The following is a 19,013-nucleotide window of genomic DNA, read 5'->3' on the forward strand; positions in this document are numbered from 1 at the left end:
CTATGAAGGAGATGGCAGGGGACATGAACCCTTATAGGATCCATTTATATAATTTCCTCAGTGCTGGGAGCGTGAGACGAGCACCCATTAGTTGTAATAGAAAACTCATTTATAAAGGTGAGCCAGTAAATATAGAGGGGCATTTTTGATATGACATCCAAATCCGACTTTGGACATTTGCAGAAAACATCCACAAATCCAGTAGTGAACATGGCTATTTTCGAACATGAAAAAAATATATCTTTTTTTTTTTTTCAAAATGGCCATTTGCTATACATTGTTGTGCTCAATACATCTATCTTTTTGGACCATTTTCGAAAATAAAATGTCCAAATGAAAAATGCAAAAAAACCAAGACATTAGGATGTAGGAGAAGCCAGCATTTTTAGTAGACTGGCCAAACAGACATCCCAGCAAAGCATTAGGGCACCCTAGAGGGCACTGCATTGGACTTCATCATTACCCTCTTATATTGTATGGTGAGCCCTCCAAAACCCACCAAAAAACCTACTGTATTCAACTGTACACCACTAAATTAGTCCTTATGCCTGCAACTGTCACCAGGTTTTTGGTGGGTTTTGGAGGGCTCACACTTTCCACAAGTGTAACAGTTAGAGTGGGTTATGGGTCTGTGTCATCTTTCTACATTCTAATGCACCGACCACTAGGCTACTCCAGGGAACTGCTTGCTTCTTTAATATGACTTGCCATAATATCTGAAGTTGCCATACAGCCTGGTATGTACTATTTCTTTTACATCTTTGAGGAGTGAGAGGGCACCTTTTTTTAGACTTAGTTGTTATTAAAACAGGTCGCTGTACTTAGTCTCAGGATAATCAGAGTATAGTTAGACAATATATTTTGGTAGTGCTGTTATCAGTAAGAGATATTCCTATTGCACATAAGCTAATGCAGAGTGTTTCTATATTTTTCTTATCTATAATAAATTATATATATATATATATATATATATATATATATATATATATAAAATTTGTGGCTTGGTTTCACTTTTCTCACGAAACATTTGGCAAGGTGCCAGAACCAAGGTTCTATATAATATCCCCTATACTGAGCTAGGAACCTTGGAATAAATAACCTGTGGGGCATTGTTCTCCTATAAGAGTTGTCTATTTACACCTACAGTCCCCCTCATATGCCAGGAGACCAACCGGGCACCCTAGGGGGCACTGCAGTGGACTTCAAAATTGCTCCCAGGTACATAACTCCCTTACCTTGGGTGCTGAACCCCTCAAATCCCCCTCCCCACAACTGTACACCACTACCATAGCCCTTAGGGGTGAAGGGGGGCACCTACATGTGGGTATAGTGGGTTTGGGGGATGGGGTTGGAGGGCTCAACACTTACCACCACAAGTGTAAGAGGTAGGGGGGTGGACATGGGTCTGCCTGGCTTAAGTGCACTGCACCCAGTAAAACTGCTCCAGGGACCTGCATACTGCTGTCATGGAGCTGGGTATGACATCTGAGGCTGGCATAGGGTGGGAGGGGATTGGTGACCACTGGGGGAGTACGGGGAGGTCATCCCCGATTCCCTCTGGTGGTCATCTGGTCAGTTTGGACACTTTTTTGAAGCTTGGTCCTGAAAATAAATGAACCAAGTAAAGTTGTCCAAATGCTCATCAGGGCTGGCTTTCTTTTTTCCATTATCGGCTGAGGGCGGTCATGTGTTAACAACGCCCCCGTCCCGCCTTCGGTACGCCTCCGACACACCCCCTTGAACTTTGGCCGGCTCCGCGACGGACTGTAGTTGAGGCTGGCCCAAAATCGGCTTTCAATTATGCCGATTTCGCCGGACTTGAGAGATGGCCGGCCTTCTCTTTCGAAAATAAGCAGGTAGGCATCCAAATAACAGATGACATTTAATGAGAGCAAGTGCAAAGTGATGCATGTAGGAAAAAGGGACCCAAACTATAGCTACATGATACAAGGTTCCAAATTAGGCATCACCGACCAGGAAAAGAATTTAGGTGTCATTGTTGATGATATGTTAAAACCCTCTGCTCAGTGTGCAGAAAGCAAATAGAATTTTAGAAGTTATTAGGAAAGGAACGGAGAACAAAATTACAAATATTATAATGACTTTGCATTGCTCCATGGTTCAACCACTCCTCAAACAATTCTGGTCACATCATCTCAAAATAGATGTAGCAGAATTAGAAAAGGTACAGAGAAGGGTGGCAAAATGATAAAGAGGATAGGACAACTTCCCTATGAGGAAAGGGTAAAGAAGCTAGGGCCCTTTAGCTTGGGGAAGAGATGGCTGAGGAGAGATATGATAGAGGTCTATAAAATAATGAGTGGAGTGGAACAGGTATATGTGAATTGCTTGCTTACTCTTTCCAAAAATACAAGGACTAGGGGTCACACAGCAAAGCTACTAAGTAGCATATTTATTTTATTTATTTATTTATTTATTTATTGCATTTGTACCCCACATTTTCCCACCTATTTAAAACAAATTGGAAGAAATATTGCATCACTCAATATGCAATTAAACTCTGGAATTTGTTGCCTGCGAAAGTGGTAAAAGCACTTACCTAATCAGGGCTTGACAAAGGTTTGTATAATTTCCTTAAAGTAAGGTCCGTAAGCCATTATTAAGATGGATTTGGGAAAATCCACTGCTTATATCCAGGATAAGCAGCATAAAATCTGTTTTACTCTATTGGAATCTTGCCAGGTACTTATGACCACTTCTATGTCCACTGTAAGAAACAGGATACTGGGCTTGATGGACTTTCGGTCTGTCCCAGTATGGCAATGCTTATGTTTTTATGAGGCAGTACAGTAAGTGCAACCATGTAGCAGTGACAGCATGTGGTAAGTTAATATGTACTAACTACAATATGAAGTCTATACCTATTCCTCATCGTAATATGCCCATTACACTCCCCATGCAGTTAGGATGTAAATCCATAACTGTGCACCTAAAATTAGGTACCTTCAAGGTGCTTGGTACACGCATATCCTATAAAGAAACATAGGGCCCCTTTTACCATGCTGCGGTAATAGGGGGCCTGTGCTGGTGTAGATGCGTGTTTTTCATGCGCTCCAAGGCCCCCTTTTACCGCAGCTGTTTTTTACCTACAGGAAATGGCTGGGCGGCAAGTAAAGTACTTGCCGCGTGGCCATTTTAGGAGGAGCCCTTACCGCCACCTATTGAGGTGGCGGTAAGGGCTCCCAGCACTAATCCGGTGGTAACCGGGCAGCTAGCGGCACTGCACAGATACCGCTGGGTACACTCCGGCACCATAAATATAAATACACTTTTGTAGCACCAGAAATGACAGCGTGCTAGGGGTGGGACGTACTTTATAGAATAAGGCTAAATTTCCATACATTTTATAGAATATGCCAAGCACCCGTCCGCACAACTAAATTTAGTCACGGGCAGTTATGCCAAGTAAATTTGGTGCAAATGCCGATGCCTAAATTATGCATGGATCGGGTGTATTCCATAACCATGCGTATAGATTTTAGAAATGCCCATGACCCACCCATTCCATGCACATAGCCATGCCCCCTTTTCAACTACGCAGCTTAAATTTATGGGAATCATGTTACAGAATGCACTTAGACAGTTCAGCACATAAATTCTCATTAATGCCAAATGGTGTCAATAATTAAGTGGTAATTATTGGCACTGATTAGCTTGTTAATTAAGTTGCGTGTGCTAATCCAGAATATGACTAGATTTATGTGCGCAACTTAAGTCGCGCTATACAGAATCATAGGGATGATGCCAGATAGACGTTTTTGTGCCTGCTTTTTTGGCAAATTTTGGACATTTAATTTTGGAAAATGGCTGCTCATTTGAACATTCTCAGTGCAATAATACATGGGCGTGGCAGGGGATTTCCAAAAGTTGTGCACTTTGTTACAGAATACTGGATCTCTGCGCTCAACTTTGGGCATCAGCATTTACACCAGATTTCAGCAGGCATTTAGGGGTCCTTTTACTAAGGTGCGCTGAAAAATGGCCTGTGGTAGTGTAGGCGTGTATTTTGGGCGTGCGCAGAATCATTTTTCAGTGCACCCGCAAAAAATGCCTTTTTAAAATGTTTGCCTAAAATAGACGTGCAGCAAAATGAAAATTGCCACGCGTCCATGTTGGGTCTGAGACCTTACCGCCAGCCATTGACCTAGAGGTAAAGTCTCACACGGTAAATGGACGGTAATGACCTACGTGTGTCAAATGCCACTTGGTGCGCGTCCGATACACGCGTCTGAAAAAAACAAATTGGATTCGTGTATCGGACACACGCCAAAAATGAAATTACTGCAAGAGCAATGCGCGTAGATGCTTACGCAGCTTAGTAAAAGGGCCTGTAAGTGTGGCGACCAAAGTTAGGGTGTGGTAATCAGTGCTAAGCACGATTCGATAAAGGGCACACCCTTTTTAGAATCGCGCTTCATGCTGATCTTTTCAGCCACTCATTTGTGAGCATCATTTATAGAATCCAGCCCTCTTCAAACAAGCTTATCCAAATGACCCGACTTAATTTACGAACCTAGTCCACTCCACTACTACTACCTCTACCTCACTCCTCCCCTGCACACCTCTCCTTCTTGTCCTACTCTGTACAATCACATCATAACTCTACTACTCTACAACTGTGTTCTTTCTGTGATACTTTGTAAGCTGCACTGAACCTGCTATCGAGTGGGAAAGAGCGGGGTATAAATGTAACAAATAAATAAATAAATAAATATGTAAAATATGCATGTATTTACACAATTTTGCTTATGTAATTTTCAACGTTTATGCATATATGTGTACAAATGCAAACGTATATGTTGGCACTCCAGTGGTTTACATGTGTGTGTGATGCCTTTTTTATTGAATTACGGTGTACATATCGTAGCAGCACAGTAACACTCACAGCCACATGCTAACAGTTACCACATGCAAATCCATGTGCTGAATTGATAGAAACGGGCCCTCTAAGTTATCTAATAGTACTTAACCTTGTTCAGCAGAGTGGAAACTACAATTACAAGCTGACCCAGGAACATTAAAAAAAAAAAAAAACTTCAAATTTCAGGTCCTTTGATCTGACCCAGTATGACACTTCTTACATTTACATTGAACTGATATTGAAAATGAAGCAACATGAAACTTCTAAGACAAATTGTTTAAAAAAATGAATAAAGGTTTAAAATGATGAATGATCCAATGGGATGTTCTTGTAAGCAGCCTAAGCACAATAGGGTTAACAGCAGTCATAAAGGCCAGTATTTAGAGTGCAGTAAAATGGGCCATCAATACAGGTTAATTATCTTATGTTAACAGCTTAATGCTGTGCAAATCAGATGCCAGGTAAATTTCTTAAACAAGAAGGTAGTAAGTGCATCCCTGCTATCAATAAATTTATTTCACACTAACATTTTTTCAGTGCAGTATCTTATGGGAAGATGCTAGGAAGGCCCCCAACAGTTACTGTACTGGCTTGGGACTTATCACATGGTAATTTGGACACATGGGGCCAGATTCTGTAAACAGAATCTAAAATCTAGACACATCCAATTAATGCGCCTAGTGCTATTCTATACACCGTGCAGAATGGTGCATAGGACAAGGTAACATGCCTACATTTAGGCATGACCATTTATGCTACCGAAAACCTAGTGTAAATACCCGCTCCTAAATGTAGGAGCATTCCCCTGAATTCTTTAACAATGGGCATAAGTTCAAGTAATGCACCTGATATCCCACTTTTTACCTATATATGCCCACACTCCTGCCATGCCCGGGCCCCTTTTCAGCTAAGCATGTTAGAATTTATGCACGCCTTTTTTTAGAATACACATAAAAAGAAGCCTGTGTAAATTCCAGTTATTGCCAATTAGTGATGATAATTGGTTGTTATCGGCCAATTATCATTATTGATTGGCTTGTTACTCAATTGACTAGCACGCGTAAATTGGCCATGTGCATAATTTAACATGTGTTACTCACCGCACCTTATATAAAATCTGGGGATGAAGGGCAAGTCTACATCTGGACAGCAACATTTATTCGTGACATGCGGGCATAAATATATAGAATACTAGCACTTTTGGGGGAGATTCTATATATGGTGCCTAAAAAATACAGTGCTGAAATCAATCCCGACTAAGCGTATTCTATAATCGGTGCCTAGATTTAGGCGCCGATTATAGAATAAGCTTAGGTCATATTTCAATGCCTAAATCTACATGCATCCATTGACACCAATGAAAACTTGGTGTAAATCCCTGTGCGTAGGGCCATATTCTATAACTAGGCATATACATTTTGGAATGCCCACTTAATGCCCATTTCCCAGCCCATAACCATGCCCCTGTTTTCCTGCACACATTAGAAGTTCGGCACACATCATTATAGAACACACTTAGAGAGTTGCGCTCCTAAATTCTAATCATTGCCAATTAGTGCTCATTGGTGATTGTTAAGTGTTGTTATCAACACTCATTAGCTTATTAAGTCATTTAAGTTGAGCAAATTGTTATAAAATCCACGCCGATTTCAACACGGATCTCTAGGCATGCTATATAGAATCCGGGGGGGGGGGGGGGTATGGGTATCTGTACACTTATGCGCAACCATGAGGTCCTTTTACAAAGGCACACTAGTGTTTTTAGCATGTGTTTTAATGTGTGTGCTAAACGCTAGAGACTTCCATATATTCCTATGAGCGTCTCTAGCGTTTAGCGCATGATAATCATTAACACGTGCTAAAAATGCTAGCGCGCCTTTGTAAAAGTCCCCCCCCCCCAGTGATTAATGGACCCTTTTACTAAGCTGTGGTAAAACGTGGCCTTAGCGTGACCTATATGGGTATTTTCCACACACTAAGGCCATTTTTACCACAGCCAGAAAATGGCTGATTTTCCATTTTCTGAATTAATGGTCATGGGCTAATAGTGCCATTAGGACGCGACCATTACCACAAATTAGCTTGTGAGACCTTATCACCACCTATTTTGTAGGTGGTAAAGGCTCATGGGCTAATCCCGAGCTAATTAGTTAGTGCCTGCTAATGAGGCTGCACACTCTCTGCCCCCAGACACGCTCCCTCCTAGAAAAGTAAAGAAACATTTTTTAGCACATGGTTTGTGTGCGCACATTGGGTTTTACTGCAGAATGCCTCAGCACATCCCACAGAAAGCCATATGAAGCTACGGTGTGTGTTAATGCTTATGAAAGCTTAGTAATAGGAGACCTAAATGGTATTCTGTAAGTGCACATTTAAGTGGCATAGGTTCTATTATATGGCACAAAAAGGTTGGTACCAAAAAAGCACTATTCTATAATCCACGGTTAACGTTAGGCACCATTTATTGAGTAGCGCTTATGCCCGGCAATCACCTTCTAACTTCTGATGCGGACATTTGCGCCAACTGAAACATGGTACAAATATACAGTATGTGCCTACATTAGGCATGTATCCCATTATTCTATAACTACACATGATAATTTTAGGAATGCCCTCATTCTACCCATGATCCTCCCATTTCTGGAAAAACGCGATTTGAAAGCACAAAACCCCTCCGAGAAAAACTGCACTGGCTCCCAATCAACGAATGTATTGCTTTCAAAATCTGCACCCTGGTTCATAAAATTATCTACGGGATACATGACAGACCTCATAGACCTACCAACCAGAAACACAACAGGATCAACACAAGCATACCTAAATCTCAACTACCCAAGCAGCAAAGGACTCAAATACAAATCAACTTATACATCCAGCTTTTCCTACATAAGCACACAACTATGGAACGCATTACCAAAAGCCGTGAAAACAATGTATTACCACCTAAACTTCCGGAAATCATTAAAAACAAACCTGTTTAAAAAGGCATACCCTACTGACCCAACTTAAATGCCTGAACTCTGCACCACAACGAAACCATAGCTCGTAATGTACATAAAATAACTCTTCCTCTCTACGATTCCCTAATGTGTCTGTTACACATGAACCTTATTCTACCACAACATCACTTTGTATTTGTTCATACCGGAATTGGCGAACGCCTTTACGGTACTATGTAAGCCACATTGAGCCTGCAAATAGGTGGGGAAATGTGGGATACAAATGTAACAAATAAAATAAAATAAAATTTCTGCGCCTCCTTTTTCAAATCAAGCATGAAATTTAGCTGTGAATCCCATACCTAAAAATAAAGGGGAATAAACTTCAATTAAATTTAATCAGTGCCAATAATTGCTAATTAAAAAGCCAACTATTGGTGCTAATTAGCTTCTTATTTAATTAAATTGCACACACAAATTGGGCATGTGCCCAAATTTGAATGCCCAATTTTTGGTGAATTTTACAGAATTAGAGGGATTAGGGGAGCATTCACATGGGTGGTGCACAGGAGGGACATGGATGGGGTTACTATTTGCACATGCAATTTAAGTTATGAGTTCATTTGATGCATTTAGGCATCCGTCGTTATGCCAGGTCAATGGCTGGGGTACCTGCGGATGTAAAAATGTAAGGCATGCCGACAATGGGTTGTACTAGTATTTTAGTGGAATCTGAGTGCCCAGATGATGTTATAGATTAGGCTCTCACCTTGTGGCATCATGGCCCCTGCATAGAAGCACCCACTTAAAGAACTGTACCCTTACCATACGGTAATTGCAAAACTTTAGTATAAAGGTTCCTATACCTTGCTGAGATGCAGTGAATCTTCTAGCATTAATGGGTTAGCATTAAGGACTGTACATTTTAACATGCATTATTTAACTACTAGTGGCACCCAGCTCGTTTCCTCAACAATAAAATGGGCCCTAGAAAGGCTCTCTTGTCAGCGATTTTTTGTCTCTCCCCTGTCCTCCCCTCCCCTCCATGTCCAGCAATTCTCCACTCCCTTCCCATCTCCTCCATGTCCAGGAATTCTCCTCTTCCCTGCCCTCCCATCCATGTCCCGTGATTCTCTTCTCTCCTGTCCTCTCGTCCCATCCCCATCCATGTCCATCGATTCTGCTCTGCCCTGCCCTCCCCTCGATGTGCCGCGATTCTCTCTTACTTTGTACCTCATCGTTTTCTGTTTGGCCTGGCTGGCTTCCCTTCCGTTGGTAACATCCTGACATCAGCTCGCCTCCAGCATTCCCTTCCCTCTCACTGTTCCGCCTTCTGACGTCATTATGTTTTGATGCGAGGGTGGGGCAGTGAGGGGGAATGGAATGCTGGAGCCTGGCTGACGTCATCAGATGTTACGAATCCAGGCAGCCAGACAGCGATGGAACGTTGGAGGTGCAAATTATTATATAGGATGTGGTTATAGATAATGAGCTGCTTTACATTACATAATTATTCATATCATTATCTACTTTGCATAAGTTTGTGCTGCTCTTCATGATAACAGCAAGTCCAGCATATGCTCAAATACTGTTTCAGAAAATTCTAGAAGAGCCCTCGAATGATGTGGCCCAGAACTATTGCTTTTTGAATATACTTGCCATTATTGAAATGAGGCATCAGCAAGTCACTATTCTCAGCAGTCTCACTTCCTTTTCTACAGCTTCACACTAACCATGTAACAGAATGATAAAATGTTACTCATACAATGAGAAGCTGTGAAATCTTGGGTTTTTTTTTTCTTCATCAGGCATTAATATAATTCTATCAACTTTGAAAGTGATTCAAAACACTGTTAGGTGAAGAGTAATTTTGCTTTGACTTTGAGTCAATGTCCTAGCTGAAGGAAATGTCTCTGCTATTTACATCATAATGGATACTTCTTGGCATTAAATACCCTAGACAAAGAACTATTGTTAACTTTTTCTGTCCTAAAACTTGCCTGTTCTTTGAAAGCAGAATAATAGTTTCTGTTTAAGAAATCCTATTGTCCCTTGTACCAAGAGATTTGATGTCTCATGCATAAATAATGGACTGAACTTGGTTTATGAGTTTAACCTTGCTCTGGAAATGTGTTATACACTTTGCAGATTATTTAGAAGGGTCACATGCTTTTGCACACAATTTATGCTTACCTGTTAGATTGTACTGATAGTGAAAACAATTTTGGTTGAGAATGCAAGGTTCTGTTTGTGAATCTTCATGGCAGGTCCTACTATTTACAGGAGATCTTAATGGAAATCGATTTCTTGTTCTCATACCATTGGAGTCACACATCTATATTAAAACAATTGCACAGTACATCTTAGTAAATATCACAGACATGCTGGAGATAAGTCTTAGCCATGCTGCTGTTAACATAATAAGAGTTTTATTTATGGACTCTGTTTTGTTATTTCTCAGCACAGGGACAAATTTACTCCCATTCTGGACAAGATTCTATATATCACACCTAAAAAAAAAAAAGACGCCAAAATGAAATATGCCTAGATGCACTCAGTCTGCTGCCCCTCACTATCTTTCTACCCTCATCTCCCCTTACGTTCCCGCCCGTAACCTCCGTTCACAGGATAAATCCCTGCTCTCAGTACCCTTCTCCACCACCGCCAACTCCAGGCTCCGCTCATTCTGCCTCGCCTCACCCTATGCTTGGAACAACCTTCCTGAACCCTTACGCCAAGCCCCCTCCCTGCCCGTCTTCAAGTCTTTGCTTAAAGCCCACCTCTTCAATGCTGCGTTCGGCACCTAACCCTTGCCGTTCACTGAATCCAGACTGCCCCAATTTGACTGCCCCTATCGGACCGACCGTTCACTTGTCTATTAGATTGTAAGCTCTTTGAGCAGGGACTGTCTCTCTTTGTTAAATTGTACAGCGCTGCGTAACCCTAGTAGCGCTCTAGAAATGTTAAGTAGCAGTAGTAGTAGATGTATCCCATAAATTACACCTAAATTTAGGCATACTTTATAGAATAAAGCGTACATTTCTGTACAGTTTATAGAATACACCAAGTGCCTGTCTGTGTGACTAAATGTAGTCATGGGCATTTACGCCAAATACAACTTGGTATAAATGCCAATGCCTAAATTATGTGCAGAACAGGTGTATTTCTATAACCACGCGTATAGATTTTAGAAATGCCCATGACCATGCCCCCTTTTCAACCATGTGATTTAGGGCCTGTTCACTAAGGTATGCTAGAGTTTTTAGCACGCGCTAACCATGTACATGCCCATAGGAATATGATGGGTGTCTACACGGTTAGATTGCGCTAAACATTAGCATGCACTAAAAATGGTAATGTGCCTCTAGCATAGCTTAGTAAACAGGGCCCTTAGAATTTACGTGCATCATGTTATAGAATATGCTTAGACAGTTGGGCGCATAAATTCTAATTAATGCCAAGCGGTGTCAATAATCGATTGTTAAGTGGCAATTAGCTGTGCTGATTGGCTTGTTAACTAATTAAAGAATCTACATGCTAAAGCTAAGTAGCATTACGTTTGTGTTTTAAGTAAAATCATACAATTTGAAAAATGATTATGTTTTGACACAAATAAAATTATCACAGAAAGTTTTAAATATTACTGCAGACCGATGAGACGGCACGAGAGTCAAGAGTAGAGTTGTCCTTGTGAAATAAGTTGCCGCTGAGTTCTTCTATAAAAACTATATGAGCCTGCTCGCTTTAAAAACATTTAAATCCTTATAAGCAAGAGTTGGAATTGGGTTGGTTTATGTTGATTGTATGACTGCCCCCGCCTTGAAGAAAATTTTGGTCAATTAATAACGATTTTACACTTAAGGCATAAGCACTTACATCGGCCATAAAGGTGATATAAGTGCCCACACTTAATTGTGAGCTAGAAAGCACATAAATGATAGTTTTCTATAATTTATGCGCATGCTCGTATATTTATTCCATGTTCTACCCAAAGTCCACCAATGTGCATGCTCACTGACACAGTACATGCCATTAGATCATGGTATGTACATTTCCATAAGTCAATATTCTATAAAAAGACATTTAGGCATGTAAGTTGCCCCTTTTTGCCATCCTACAAGTAGATGGTTCCTTATAGAATTACCCCCAACCATTATTTTCTGTAAAAAAAAAATTAGGTCTCACCTAAAATTATGCATGGTATAAGCTAGCCTATACTTGTACAGCAGGCAGGCTCAGAGGCAGAGAGGGTCTAGTGTGGGCAGAGTTGCAATTTGTATGTATATTTTGTTTGATGTGCTCAATTATGCATATTCTATGCATGGACACTTACACCTGCTCTGGAGCAGACATAATAGCTGCACTTTCAATACAGGTGCAGTTTCTGAAGTATTTTATAAAGACAAATAGGCATCCACTTGCTCTATTAACGTACCTCCCCCCCCCCCCCCCCATTTACAAAGCTGCACTAGCGGATGACGGTGCGGTAATGCTGATACAGCCAGCATTGCTGTACCCCATTTGTAAAATAATGGGGTTAGATACTCACTGCCGGATTCTAAATAGTGGCTAGAGCTCCGTGCCAAAATCTAAGCATATTCCATAACAATGCACGTAACTTAATTGGCTTAACAAGCTAATCAGCGTTGATAACAGCATTTACAAGCAATAATGAGCATTAATTGGCAATAATTAGAATTTGCGCACATAACTCACTAAGCATATTCAGTAACATACTGAGCCTAAATTCTGATGCGTGTTCAAAAGGGGCACGGTTATAGGTGGGGAAGTAGGTGTTCTGAAATGTATGCACGTAGTTATACAATATGGCCCAGTGCATATAAATTTATGTGCAGAGATTTACAGTATGTTTTTGTTGGTGTAAATGGATGCACCTACTTTTAGGCGCAGTGATATCACATATTCTATATAATGTGCAGCTTATAGAATATGCTTAGGCGGAAATATTTACCATGCAAATTTTTTAAACACCTTATATAGAATCTGGCCCTCTATTTTAAAATTACTCCCTTAATATTAATGCTGTTCCTCTTCTGCATGTAACAATATTTGAGATGACATAAGCATTTCAGGCTGCTAGTTATTGGAAAGAGTTTGCTGGGATATTCTGGCCCTCCCTCCCATTCCTATATGCCATTTAGGAAAATTATTAAGACTTTGTTCTTTCAGAAATTTGGATCAAGTAATTTTTCTTAACCTTTGCTCTGACTCTTGATGTTTCTGTAACCCGTTTTGAACTGCAAGGTGTAAGCAGGATATAAGACCAGCTGATCCTATGAACAAACTTCTGTTCACAACACCTCCCACCACCACTCGATAAATATGAAAACACAACTTAGAAGATTACCACCGGATTTAATAACTGGGAAAAATTAGAGGAAAAGAGTGTACAAAGGTTGCAAGTCAGTTTCCTTGTACAATTTTGAGATAGCGTATCCTTTTGCCTAGGGCTTTAATTTCTTGTGCTTTTATACTGAGTGTTTTCTATAAACACGTTTTCTTTTAACAGTATGCTATATGGCAAACACAATGGAATTTATTGATCACATTATGATGGAACAGCCATCTATGATGGAACATTTTAGATTTAGTACACTGATATTTTTATTTTAATCAGTAATGTGTAACTTTGCTCTAAACAACAAAATTGTACAACAGGTCCTGGTTTCAGTGAGATGCAATTGCATGCGTAACAGAGACTGAGATTCCTCCACTGACTCTGATTCAGAGCATGAAGGCAGTCAGCATATACATTTATTTATTAATTATTTATTTATTATGACATTTCCACCTTGCATTTTCCCAAGACAGCTCAGGTTCAATGCGGCTTACGTAACGAATTAAGAAGAAGCATTAAAAGACAATTAATATTAATAGAAGAATACAACTAATAAAAACTTATTTTCATATTAGCTGAACACAGATCTAAAGACGTGGGCTTTAAGTAAACTTTTAAACAACATATAATCAACCGAGTGTCTGATATACTTGGGTAATGAGTTCCAGAGTTTGGTACTTTGGTAGGAAAAATTAGCATTATGGATAGTTTTGTAGGTTAAGTTTTTACAACTTGGGAAATGTAATGTGAGATAGTCTCTAGATAATGAGGTGGCATTTTGTGGTGATAACTTAATGAGATCTATCATATAAGATGGTAAGATACCATAAAGAATCTGATAAACAAGAACACAAAGCTTATATGAAATTCTTTAATTGACGGGTAACCAATGTAGATCCTTAAGATGAAGAGACGCTTTAATGTAAAGCAGCGATCTATATATAACTAATTGGCCTTTTACTAAAGTGTGTCAATTACTTAACACACAACATATTGCACTCTCACTGAACGCATAACTATGGAAACAGTGACTGATATGGTTCGACACTTTAGCACATACTAGTTCACGTTTTAAGGCGGTAACTCTACAAGGATTGAACCCTGCAGTTAACGCACTGTGATTTATGCCTGGATTCTCTATATGGTGCTCAGATTTGCGTGACCAAATTTGGGCACATTCCCGAGATGCGCGTGGAAATGAATTGGTTAATGAGCCATTAACTATCAATAATTAGTTGCACATACCCTTTATAGAATTGCATTTAGTTCCGATTCCTGCACCCAGAATTTAAGCACCAGATGGTGTAAGCTGGTGCCTACGTTGGGCATGCTAATCCAGTATTTTATAACTATGTGCCCAACTTTTCAGAATGCTCCCAACATACCCACGCCTGACCCATAGCCATGCCCCCTTTTGAGACACATGCTATGAGAGTTAGGTGCCCTGCCTTATAGAATAACGCACAGCCAGGTGCACACGCAAATTCTAATGGGTGCCAATTAAATTCAACAATTTCTTGTTAGCACTCAATTTATGGCTCAGGATAAGTAAAAATGATCTGATAACCCAATACTTTGGAACTAAGAAACAAAGAATGAAAAAGATATTTCTAAATTCAAAAGTGTCATACTCTTGAATTATTTTACAATGGTCTTTAGGTATTTTTATCATCAAGCAATGGATGTATTGGCCTGATCCTGAAAAGTGCTTACCTATGAAGGTGTCTCTTTGGTCCACTCAGTAACATGTGAAATTAAAAATAACATAGGTAGAAAGAGAAGAATAAGTGCCTCTTTTACCAAGCTGTGGAAAAAGGGGCCTGCGCTGGCGTTGTGTTTTTGATGCACGCTGATGCCCCCTTTTACTGCAGCAGATAAAAGGTAGATCTTTCTTTTTTTAAAGAAATGGCTATGTGGCAAGTGAGGCACTTGCTGGACTGCCATTTTGGGGGGGAGCCCTTACCGTCACCCATTGAGGTGGCAGTAAGTTTCCTGCGTTAACCTGGCAGTAACCGGACAGTGCATGGCGCTTCCCGATTACCTCCAGGTACACACTGGCACTACAACAATAGATATATTTTTGTAGCTCAGGATATGACTGTGTGCTGGGCATGGGAACTACCGCCGAGCTGCTGCAGTAGCCCGGCAGTAGTCCCTTTTTAGCAAGCGGTAAGCCCACTAAGGCCACTTTTAGGGCTGTGGTAAATGACCAAATTTCCTGTTTGTGCAATAATGATCACATGCTAATTTTTCGCTTTTGCACATGGCCATTACTGCAAGAACACGTACTGACATCTACTTTGGAGGTGGTAAAGGCCCATGTATTAATTCTGCACAGGTATGCCCACGTGCTAACTTATTAGCATAGCCACATCGATTCCAAGCCATAAATCACGCCCTCAGTGCTAAAAAAATAAAAATTAGTTTTTAGGGCATGGGTAGCATGCACACTTGCAAAAACTACCATGGGACAGCCCCCACGGTAGTGCATTTTAACCTGCGGTAAGCACAAATCCTCATGCCTAATAAAAGGACACTTAACATTCCTAAGAAACCTGAAAAAGGTGGTCCTTTAACCTTTATTGACCAAGAGGGGACCTACATGGCAGAGTACTTTACAGAACCAGACATCTGACTTTAAAATCCAAAACAATCAGGAACATGGTATTTTTGAAGTTAAAATAATCAAACTTTGGAAATGAAAAGAAAGGACTGAACAAATATCTGGGCGTTTTAACTCATCATGAGTCATACAATTTAAATGCCTGTCAAGATCTAATCACTTAAGAACTCTCATCCCCCTCCACTATACACACATCTTTTGCACATAATATTCTGACTTAAGGAAGGGAGTGTTAGTTCCCAAAAAATAATCAAGAAATACATTCAGTTTCTCCAATAAAAGCATATCAGTTTATTATGCTTATATTCAGTAGGAGTTGTCTATTTGGGTGGCAAACGCATATACCCCCCTAATTCTATATATGGTGCTCAAAACTGTACGTGCAAATTTGGGCGTGTGCCCAATTAGCACCCAATATTTATCGAACAACCAATTAGTGCCAGTTTTTGAGTGTTAAGACAATTACTGGTGCTAATTGACACTAATTTGAATTTACTCACTCATCTTTGCGGTCAATGTTCTATAAAGATGTGTGTGTAAATTTTACGTGTGGATCCAAAAAGGGGACATGGTCATAGGAGGGGCACAGGCTGGTCATGGGCATTCATAGAGGGGGTCTTTTACAAAGGCGGGGTTGCATTTTTAGCACGTGCTAAATGCTTACGAATCCCATAGGAATATATGGGCATAACGCTAGCGTTCCTTTGTAAAAGGCCCACAGAATTTGCACACGGTGTTACAGAATGAGGCCGATCCGTGCCTAATTTAGGAGTGAGGATTTGTACCAGATTTCAGTCGGTGTAAATCCTCATGCCTAAAATCAGGCATGAATCCCAGCGCTAAGAGCTATTCTATAAACAGTGCCCAACTTTGAGCGCCATTTATAAAATAGTGCTTAGCACTCATTTTTTTTTGTGCCCAATTTATAGAATTTAGTCCATAATCTTTAAATTTTCAAAAATGATAGAACATCCAACCATTTAAATTGCTACATTCAGAGATGTTATCTGTGTAATTAGGACCTGAGTTGTGGAGGGATGACAACATTTAGAGATCCATTTACTGCAGCAGCTTACAGTAGTTTACAAGGGCTTAACGTGGAAGTTTCAAATGCGCATGCGTTACCCTAATGCTAAATAATATTTTTTATCTTTTGGCTGAGAGGTCGTGTCTGGAGGTGGATAATGTACGTTTCTGTACTAATCAATTAACGCATCTACATTGAAGCACGCTAACTGAATAGCAAAGGATTAATGCATGAGTCCTTACACCTACATAACAGGTGGCGATAAGGGCTCACACCCTAATTTTTTATAATGGTCATGCATTAATGGCAACTTTTCAAGTTTATTTATTTTTGATATGCCACCAATGGCAATGCCTTCATGGAAATTAACAATAATAAAATTTACAATAAAATCTTATATCAAAAGAAAAGAAAATACAACATTAAATTGGATAATGGGAAATCAGCCATTTTCTGGTTGTGGTACAAAGCGCCCTAGCGCATGGGAGTATCCACGTCAGGGCCCCTTTCTACAGCTGATTTGTAAAAGGACCCCTTAGTCATTAAGTTCATTACATCATCCATGTTCTATATGTATTACCAATTGTATCTGTATTCTGAAATGGCATAAGTCATGACGGAAAAATTGTAAGCCACATTGAGCCTGCAAATAGATGGGAAAATGTGGGATACAAATGCAACAAATAAATAAATAAAATTATGAACAAAATTCTATTACTGAGCACCTCCATTTTGGCATTCCAAGGTTGTGCAGTAGGAACTTAATCTATAATGGAATTTAGAAACTAGCATAACCCGGTATTGGTATGCCTAATATCTAGGCTCCCACACTTACACCAGCCTTAGAGAAGGAGTACATGCAGACATCTAAATGTGGCAGAGGCACGCTCACCTTATAGCATCAAACTACATATGTTCCACAGGGAGTGGAAGAGTAGCCTAATGGTTAGTGTAGGAGCCTGAGAACCTGGTTTGATTCCCACTGCAGATCCTTGTGTCTCTGGGCAAGTCACTTAACCCTCCATTGTCCCAGGTACACTATATTTAGCCGGCAGCGGTCAGCGTTTTTATAAAACACTGATCATCGCTGGCTAAATTATCCTTCAATATTCAATGTTGGGATATGTCCAGGTGCTGGGCCAATTTGGGCCGGGACTGCATAAGTTGTTTTAAAATTTTTTTTAATTGAAATCCCCCCGAGCCTCCCCCTCCCAACCCGCGGCTGCAAGCCACTCCCCCCTGCAAATGCCACCCTCCTGGAGTTAATGCACACCCCCCCGGGCCTACCTTAATCCTTGGTGGTCCAGTGGTGGTCGTTGGGGGCAGGAGCAGAGAACCCTCACTCCTGCCCCTTGTGGTACCTTTCAAAATGGCTGCCGCGACCTCTCACGGCAGCTCGCGGTAATTCATGTTGTGGGGGAGTGGCTTGTGGGGAGAGGGAGGGGATGCGATGTGTTGGGGGCTCGAGGGGGGGACTTCAATTTTTTTTAATGTATGTAGGTCCCAGCCTGATATTCTGCCGGGGCCTGCTTAAGTGGGTGAATTTAGGATAGCTTTTGAGCTGTCCTAAATTCACCCACTTAAGCTTATGTGGTTATCAGGTGAATATCGTCGGCACCTGCATAAGCCCTGGCTCCTCCCCAACACATCCCCTGGCCTTTCCCTGACCAGACCACTTTTTTTTTGGGGGGGGGGGGGCAGACACAGACAATATTCAGCTGCACTGCCCAGTATAGCGCAGCTGAATATCGGAGGTTAAATGGGGACAGGCGATTTAAGCGAGCCAGAATCTCTCCAGCCCAATTAAATCACTCTGAATAATCAATAATGATGGAACTCCAGAATACAAACTTATACTTATACTTCTCACTAAATTGAATTCTGGTAACCCTTCTATGTATACAATTCCAATTCCAACACAATAACATATACACTTTAGTGCTTCAATAATTTTCCTGTTGCGAGGGAAAAGACCTCAGTGGCTCTCATGGCTCCCAAATATGGAACACGTGAAAGAACCTCACAATAACACCACCATCATTGGTCTAAACATCCTCTTCATTTTAATATAATTCTCTTATTCACTGGTGCATAACAATTCCACTTACCAGTTTATAACTACTATGTTTCATCTGTTCAATTTCTAAAACAGCCTGCTTTCAAAACTTTGTCTTTACTGCATA

The 19,013-nt window shown here is 40.6% G+C and overlaps 1 protein-coding gene across 1 annotated transcript in view; it reads right to left on the bottom strand.

Moving 5' to 3' along the window:
- Positions 1 to 19,013, bottom strand: part of THSD7B (thrombospondin type 1 domain containing 7B) — a 595,317-nt gene that overhangs the window by 108,232 nt on the left and 468,072 nt on the right. Inside the window, exon 17 of the mRNA XM_030210867.1 lies at positions 10,015 to 10,156. Within this exon, the coding sequence (XP_030066727.1) occupies positions 10,015 to 10,156 (142 nt within the window). The remainder of the gene's footprint in view (positions 1 to 10,014; positions 10,157 to 19,013) is intronic.

The sequence above is a fragment of the Microcaecilia unicolor genome, chromosome 7 (genome assembly GCF_901765095.1).
Source record: "Microcaecilia unicolor chromosome 7, aMicUni1.1, whole genome shotgun sequence".
NCBI lineage: Eukaryota > Metazoa > Chordata > Amphibia > Gymnophiona > Siphonopidae > Microcaecilia > Microcaecilia unicolor.